This window comes from Teleopsis dalmanni, chromosome 2 (genome assembly GCF_002237135.1).
Source record: "Teleopsis dalmanni isolate 2A chromosome 2, ASM223713v2, whole genome shotgun sequence".
NCBI lineage: Eukaryota > Metazoa > Arthropoda > Insecta > Diptera > Diopsidae > Teleopsis > Teleopsis dalmanni.
The window spans coordinates 166,291,493-166,300,912 of NC_051847.1; the positions used below are offsets into that span (position 1 = coordinate 166,291,493).

The 9,420-nt window shown below is 28.5% G+C and overlaps 1 protein-coding gene across 1 annotated transcript in view; it reads right to left on the reverse strand.

Annotated features, from left to right (window-relative positions):
• The window catches only part of LOC119676109 (probable serine/threonine-protein kinase yakA), a 15,278-nt gene extending 10,735 nt beyond the window's left edge, over window positions 1-4,543 (reverse strand). Inside the window, exons 1-4 of the mRNA XM_038087338.1 lie at window positions 4,209-4,543; window positions 3,992-4,133; window positions 3,795-3,929; window positions 3-1,162 (exon numbers count right to left, since the gene is read on the reverse strand). Of these exons, the coding sequence (XP_037943266.1) occupies window positions 3-1,162; window positions 3,795-3,929; window positions 3,992-4,133; window positions 4,209-4,502 (1,731 nt within the window). The 5' untranslated portion in view covers window positions 4,503-4,543. The remainder of the gene's footprint in view (window positions 1-2; window positions 1,163-3,794; window positions 3,930-3,991; window positions 4,134-4,208) is intronic.
• Window positions 4,544-9,420: the final 4,877 nt, after the last annotated feature.

Consider the following 9,420-nt stretch of genomic DNA (forward strand, 5'->3'; position numbering starts at 1 on the left):
GCTTGATTTTGCTGTGTGCGATATACATTTAACTCATTACAATTTGGTTGTTGTTTTAGCTCTATATAATCGTTGCTATTGTACTTGTTCACAACTGCGCCATCACCGCAATTGTTAGAATTATTTCGAAACCGTGAGTGTAGTTGTTGCTGCTGCTGTTGGTCCTGCTGTTGCTGTAATTGTTGTCTTTGTTGCTGCTGCTCATGACAGGACAACAATGTCAGATTGTCAAGCATTCTATTTTGGTTATTTACACCATTACTACTTATATTTTCCCAATGCCGTAATTGCAATTCAACGATGTTGTTGTTGTACTTATTGCTGCAATCCGCCCCGCGCCGTCCACTACTTGGTTGTGTATTCGCATATTCAGTCTGTGTATTTAAAATTTGTGTCGTGGTTGGTGTTTTGTGTTGTTGCTGCTGTTGGTATTGTTGCTTTAATAATTTTACATTAACCTTGCTTAAGGCATCTGTTTCTGGTTCAATGTTGAGCGAGTTCATGTGCTGTTGCTTTAGTACGTTGCGCGTTTGTTGTTGCTCAATTATATCATATGTTGGAGGATTGTTGTAGTCGGGTGGACACTGATACGGTGGAGTTTTAAGCTTTGATTTCAAATTAACATATTCACGCGGTAACGAGGAATTAACATTGCACCTTGCATCGCCTTTATCACTCGCAAGCATATTAACACCTGCAGTGCTTCCAACAGCTCTGCGGTCAATCGCATCTCGCGGTATATTGTACACATCATCAATTTTTGGTATTCGCACGTTTTCGTAACTGTGCAATGCATCAAAATTATTCCATTTTTTACTGGAACTTGGGGTTGCACTGCCACTACTTGACCTGGGTAATGACTGTGCATGGCTGGTTGACGTTACTGGCGTCATATATTTGATACCAGCACTTCTAATGCGATTATTCTCGCATCTACTTGTAATTGGGGAACTCAAATTATTGCCATTTGATTTATCAAGTGGCTTATGAGCATTCGTTACATCATCCGTAGATACATTTTTAGATTTTATATAATACCAGTCACTTAACTGTCTCTGCTTTTCGTTATAGTTCTGCTTCAATTCTTCTGAGGCCATGACGGATTGTGTTGCATTCGAATGAGTTTGACGGGTGAACTGCTGTTGTGGTTTTTCGTTAGAATCTACAAAGAACAACATTTCATATTCCAGTTTATTTTGTTTATGTAAATTATACTATGTATAAATATAGCATTGTAATTAAATTAAAATTTATTTATTGTTTTTATAAGTTCGTACAATTGTCGTATTCAGCAGGTTATTATGTATTTTATCATTTCATATGAGTATTTAGAACTTGGTTCAAATACAATAGCAATTGTAAATATCAAAATAAGCATGTAAAATATGCAAAAAAAAATTATTTTTCAAAAATAATTTAAAATTTTTTATTGTGATTATTGGCACTAATTACATATTTAAATTTAAAAGGAAGTATATACCTATAGCAATGAGCTTTTCAATTCATAATTTTTTCAAATTAATCTTTAGCTTTTTATTTTTTGTGATTTATTTACTATTTATTTTTAGTAGGGTTAGCTGGCAAATTGACTATTGCTTCTTTTTTTGATTTATGGAGCTCTTCGTTGGTACTTTCGTTGTTTGAGAAATTGGTTGACAAATTAATTATTGCTTCGTTTCTTTTTGCTTTATAGAGCTCTTAATTGGTACTTTGACTGTTACTATTTTATGTATATTTCAACTAAATTGAGCATTGTATGTATATAAACTGTATATATTAAATTGAAATTAATTTGTATATTTTTCGTTTCAGTTGTAATTTATTGAAATATAAAATTATCAGCGAATTCCGTACTCCACTTTGTATTATATATTATATATATTATTATATATTAAAGTAAATATTAAAGTAAGGAATACTATATAGACGGTCTGTTATGTTAACACCAGCAGTTTTACTATTCCGTTTCGTACCCTTAGGCTTTTAGGAGCTTTAACAATTTTATATTGTTCTATATGTTCTAGAGGAGCAATAAGTCTGGCCCTCAGATAGGTAAAAATGCTGCTCCTACTTAAATTACAATATACACAGAGAATATGTTCAGAAATTTCAACATTCATTTGACAAAAGCGGTAGTTACTGGTCTCTGAAAGGGTAATACCTTTTACTTCCTAATATGCTTACAAAACCAATACATAAAAGAATATTATGACAATTTCTAACACTTCAAAAATGAAAATATTAGGAACCATAATTGATCTATTAATTTAACAAAATATTTTGTAATTTTAAACTAGTAATGATCCTTTTCCAATTTTTTAGCTATAAAAAAATTATTATATATATAAAAAATATATAAAATATTATTAAATATAGTGTCCTTACGTAAACGTTCTGTTTAGTTAATCTGTGTATAAATCTGGTTATAAATTTGAATTTGTTAGTGATTTCTTTTCCTTGTATTGCTTCACACATAGCATACTTATAACATCATATGCATGGGCCTACAAGTAGAACAAAGTTGACAATTTTGTAAACCTGCTTGCTTAGATAAACCTAAACCTCTAAGTACTCGTATTAAAACTATTAACTAAATTTCGCCCTCTTAATTACTAGTAGGAAGTATATGCATTGCGGTGTGTGGCAATCTTCTTCATTCATTCCTAAGATGTGGTTTTAGTGATAAAGTTTCTTACATTGTGTAAACTCATATAACTAAAGTCATTACCAAAATAAATGTTCCATTGCTGGTTTATGTCAGTACACTTAAGCACTTTTACTCTCTATTGACTGCGAGGTTTCTTTAGAACCCTTCTCTACGCCTTGACTGGATTGCTGGTTTAATTACTTTAATAAATAATATTAAGGAATTATATATTAAGGATAATCTGCTTCGATAATATATCTGAAATTATTTTCTTAACTTTTTCTCAACTTATGCAAAGATACGATCTTATATCTAAATATGAAAAAGCTATATATATAGTGTTATATATATATAGTGTCATTTGATCAAACTTAACTAAACATGTTATAATAAAGGATATTAGTTGTTAGTAAAGGGTTGTCTAAAGTAGCGTTTTTTAACACAAAACGTACTACGGACTAGAAATATATTTAATGTCGGTTTTGTTTTTAAGAATTTGAGCTTTTATTTCGTTCATTATTTTTAGTATATTTCTATACGCATTTCGGCAAGTTCGCTTTTGCCTTCATCAAGAGAATTCTTAATATTAGAACCCACTTTAAAATATTTTCGACGTAATAACTCAAAAATTATAAAATAAACTCCATGTTTTGAAACCCCATATCTTTTTAAAAAATAATATCTCCATAAACGAAAATATTATATGTTATGGAGCGGTGTTGCTAATGATATAAACCAGTAACAGTTCATGGACCAAGTATTGAGAAATTCTGGTTTTAAGTGTTGTTACGATTAAGAAAAATTTACAGGCGATACAGGACTTTTATGAAAGTGTTAAAAATTATTTATACTATTTAATATATACCGACGTGCATCTAATTTAAAAATTAAGGAACTATTGTTGATTCTAAATTATATATCATATATATGCACTTCTTCAAAAAAATATTTTTATATTTTTTTTCAATTCTAACTATAAGTATTACACATATAATAATCATCAGACTGCCTTGGTTCAATAATTAAATAATTTATTAAGCCAATTAAAAGCAATTTAAGAGAATCGGTGAAGGGTGATTATTGGCTATGATTAGTCATGTAGATATATTCAAATACATGCTCAATTGAAATTTTTGAAAATACTAACTTGAATTGTTTTTTATTTTTTTCTGTATTTTATTAAACTTAAATGAGTTATCTAAATTCATTAGATCATCATTAAGTTTAAATTTATCTAAGGATTCATATGATGACAAATTGTGATTTAATTGCGTTTTCGCATCTAAAAGAAAATTTAGTTAATAATATTAATAAGATGAATGAAATATAAAAGAACTAATTTACTCTTATATTCAACTGGAGAAGGCGGATTAGAAAAATTACTTCCACAGCTTACAGTATCCAACAAACCATCAAGAGATATAGCATCTGTTGATACGTACATAAAATCATCTATCGGATGTATTATATTTTGTTTTACTGTTTTCTTTAATAACGAAAAATAAGATATGTTAACAATACATTAAATACAATTTTTTTTGTTTTTATAAATATTTTTTACCTCATGAGTATCTTCAGATTCATAACTTTCATCACTACTAGAATAGGAGGAATATTCGAGATCGTTAACGCAACAAGAACAATTTTTCTTATTGCTGTGAATATGAAAATGTTGCTTACTGCCCACTGAATTCTTCTCGAATGCAAAACTACTATTGGTTCTCAACTGCAAGTTTCTTTGGGTTGTGCTTTCGAAGTCATGCATATGAGGACTGCAGCACCGTTGGTGTGTTAGGCGTGTTCGTCTTACTGGTATCCTTGACCGGAAAGAAGCTGATTTTCGGATTTGTGACATGCTGTTGTCATCTTCACGAGTAAATCTGATTATGTTTTACCTTGAAGATTTTTTTGACTTAAACACTGCAAATAAAATAAGAAAATAATTTTAAAAAAACAATTATGTATATGTATTTAAAGATAAATAATATCTAAGTTGGTTAATTTAAGTAAATAACATATGAAACATTTTCTAGAAATTTATAGTTTATTATATTTTATTTTATATTATATTTCTTTTTAATTGATAAAACTAAAAAAAGAATAAAGAAATTTAAATTTTTTAGATTATTTACAATATTTTATTTTACTATATTTTTCAATAAGAAAAATAGAGTGAATCTCTATATAAAATATTTAGGGAGCTAAAAATAACCGTAACGATTAAAATAGCTACAATGTGACCTTTTTCTAGGTTTTGTTGTGTCAACCTTGTCAACTCTACGTTGGGCACCACTTGTTTGATGTCAGGAGTGGTAATTACGTGTCAAGAACCACACCACTAAATCGACGAGCATACCGGGACTGCCATATGCTGGGCACCTAGTACCACACCAATAACAAGATCGACACAACAGTTTTTAATTTATTTTTGCTGAGATGAAAAAACGTACACCTTTGTAAGGATAGAATAAACCTTGGACGATCAAAAAATATATTGAGATGAAAGATTTAATTATTTAGTAGCAGTGATACTGGTGCAAGATAAAAGTAAAAAAAGTTTTTTGCGAATAGATTGAGTACGTACATATAATATAGTAGATATCGACACCTAATATAACGTCCAATCGCATTTACCATCAACCCTGCACATCTTAACCCAAGTATTCGTCTTGCAAATCCTTTCATGTAATCTGCTTTTAGATCCCAGCAGATTACCATAACAACAACTAATCGTATTTAAGAACCGTTTCTCGAAGTCAAATTTGGTTTGCCAAATTTATAACTTTTATAGCGACATCGGTATAACGATATATACCGACATTACGACCATATTTTAATAGCTTTTCTGACTACTGGCCATAATGACCAAACAAAAACAAATTTTGCTGTCATTCTTTTATCTAAAGCATTTAAAGAAAAATTATTATTTAAAATATATAATCTGCATCTTCTTCGACTGCGAAGACTCGGAGTATATGCATTTGGGCCTTCCACCAAACAAACATTACAGATTATTTTTTCCAATGTAGAAAAATCGTCTAAATAAGAATATGTTAAATATATATATATATATATACTTTTTTAAATAAATGGACTATAATTGAAATAGTTTGTTGATATAAATGATTTATTAAATTGCATTTTAAAGTGAAGAAAGCATTGTAATTAATGGAGAAGTGTCGAACAGTAGTGAACTACAACAACAAAATTTTTTTTATTATTATTATAACTAATTGAATTTTTGGCTAACCATACACTTGTTTTAGGTATTGGAAAATACTTATCATCAGTAGTCTTAGAATTATTTTTTCTTGAAATTCTCTAGATGAAATATATTTCATTTATTAAATAAAAGTTAGAAAATGAATATACAAGAAGTCAGAAATGATTGAAAAAATATATACACTTTTGAAACCAAAATGTTTATATAATTCTAAAAAAAAAATTGCAATATATTTTTAAATGTAAGAACAAAAGAATACGATTTTATTATTAGTAATAGGGACAATGGTACAATGCAACGTTTAAGATCTGTTGCGCTATCCCTGGAGAGAATTTTCACAAGTTAACCTGAACTACTCTTAAAATTTTAATAACCTTACTATTTTCAAGGGTATTTAGGTTATTACCCTTGAAAATAGTTAGGTTATTAAGGTTTTGAGGGTAGTCCAGGTTAATTTAAACCTGATTCTAGATCCTGGACATCATTCGATTCAATCGCATGAAAGTACTGGGCTTATTTCCTAACAATCGGAATTAGATATCATCGTTGATTATTCACAACTGCTATCAGAATGCATACCAAATAGACTTACTCAACAATGAGTAACGTCTCTTGAAAGAACAACAGCATCACAGCAACAAAAATGATTTCTCACAATGCATTTTTAATCACAAAATTTTAAATTTTTTTCATCACGGTGACAAATTCAATGCATAAGTTAGGTGAGGTCATACTTATGCTCCGCTCAGATTATAGTGATTGTGGCTATAGTTGAAGAAAACACAAAGTCACTACAAAACCTTGTAACTTATTTGTAATCTATTAAATTCTTTGTTTGAATCATTATACTACTAATTAAATATAATGTAAAATAAGTTAATGGATGAGAAATTAAATATAAGAAGTCAACTGCTACTAAAGTACTTTTCTCTCAAGCAAAGCTGATAACCGCTGAGTTATTCAGAATTCATTTATCAAACTCGAATTACTAAATTAACATTAAGTTCCCACTTCCTTAATGACTTTGAAATATGTAAAAATCCACAAACTGCTTAAATCGGAGTGTTTCAAAGATAAGTTATATTAAATTTATGATTGCCTTAATATAATTTTGTAGTTTCTGTTAATTATGTAAAGTTCAGATTTGATACAAAAATTTTTAAATGATTAAATCATTCAAAACTTTATTCTAACAGTTTTTTTGGAATGCTGTAAAAAAAAGTCTTAACAGACGAATTTCCAATATAATAAAGTCTGTATATTTAAAAGCCGGGATATATTTCACCTATATTTAAAAAGCAAAATTAAATTTTTTTGATAAAATATGATTTGTAACTGAGAGAAGTTACTACTAGCGTGACATTTCCGGTAATCGTCAGGCTGATGCACTCGTTAAACTACGTCAGGGTGCCCTTCCTCAGTAGAACGGAACTAAGGTTATTGGCAGATTGACTGACAGCACATCACAACCAACGGTATCGTATTAATAAGATGGGTCTGTCTGAAGTGTCAGAATATCGCTTCTGTTTGAAAGCGAACGAAATCTCTAGTCGCATTCTCTGTAACTGTCCGGCATTGAATTAAACCAGGACAAGAGCTCTCATCTTAGCCTCATATCCTCGTTTGAAGTTAGGATATCTTTAACCGCTGATTTTTTGGCTATCACTTGAAAGGTGGAGTGTCTACTATTCAGTTAGATTCGGTAAATAACACAAGAGATCAATCGTGTTTGCAGTATTCCGCTCTCTAATACCCAGTACCCCCTTCATTTTCTATTCCATAAAAGAAATATATTGAATATGAACAAAAGTATGTAAAACATAATTTTTGCAGAGTACAAAATCTTTAAAACCAAAACGAAACTATAATGAATATACTCCATTGATAGATTATAATAGATATATATGATAGATTATATATATTATTGATAGATTATACATAGACAGATTATAAAAGTCACGTAAATTCCGAAGACTATTCCTTGGTGCAAAAAACGGAAAAGGTGGTGTAGAACGAAATACCTTCCGAACGTTTTATGCTAGTATTGTACGTATAGTATAGATTATATTATACATATTTAAAATAATCGATTAAGAATATTTAATGAACTTAAAACTGACATTTAGTTTAAGATATTTGGATAAGTTATTTCTCAAATATAGAGGGTTGTTTGATCAAAATTTTTTTTATCATAAATTTTTTTGACAAGTATACTTCGGTTGTTATGGAAAACTTAAAGCTAAAAGAGAAACTATTAACATTCTTAAAGAAAACAAAAAATTCTAAAGTTAGTTTACTGCTTATAGGTATATATATAATTGTATATATACCAGTATCTTTCTTAGATGTGTGGTAGATATACCTATTGACGGTAAGCTAAGCCAGAACTCTAAGGAACAAAGGCTACAAACCACATGAGTATGAATAAAGCCATTCATTCCTCATGGTACCAGGAGTTATAATCGGAAACAGCTAGCTTATAGAAGGACGTTTCAATAAAAAAAAAAATTTTATGAGAATATAGAATAAATAGTAATAACTAATTTTACAATAAAGCATAAAAAAATTAAGTTTTAAATTAAGTAAAAAACGTCAAAAAAGTTTAATTATTTTTATGCTTATTAAAAGATTTTTTTTATTGAGCAATGAATTTAATATCTCTTTAAAAATTTTTAACCACAGATTTTAAAAATAGCACTACATAAGACGATTTAATTTAAGATTTTTCAAAGAAAAAATAATTTTTTTTTACAAATTGTACCCGAAATTTTCTAAGAAAAAACAAAACTTTTTTGTAAAAATCTTAGATTAAAACAAGTTAATGTTAATTAATACCAATGTGAACAAAGAGCGCTATGTTGACCTTTTAATTAAGTCAAAAATAGCAATTAACATCAAAATAAATAGCATGGAATCATTAAATAATTTATTGACTTACGCTGAATTAGTTCTAAATTACTGCGTCATTTCAACTAAAGTACTAGATTCATAAATCTATTCGGAACTTATTAAAAATGTATACAATATAAGTATATATATGTTTATATGTGTATGGAATAGGGTTTTTAATATAAATACTACAATTTGTTATTACTTTTTAAATTTGAGTTTATGTAGCTCAAAAAAATTTCATAATTGAAAAATACATTTTTATAATTACTATAAATGTTTTAATCTAAAAAATTTTTTACTTCAATACCAAAGTATATTAGTATATAGAAAGGTTCGAACATTAGTGAAGAAACAACAACAAATATTTTAATTAATTTATTAAAATTTGGCTAATCATAATCAATAAATTAATTAAAATTTTTATTATTATTTCTTCATTACTGTTTGACCCCTTGTAACTTATAAATAGTTTCTTTTCGTCATAAGATGCGTCAGATTCGAAAAAAAATTAGTATTTATATTAATATAAATGCAGTTATAGAGAAACTGACGATATATAGCTTTTATGTCAGATTTATTCTTTAAATTTTTAGTACTGCCCTTGAAATTACAATCCGACTTTTTTGAAACCTCCTATATACTAAGCATTCATGCAACA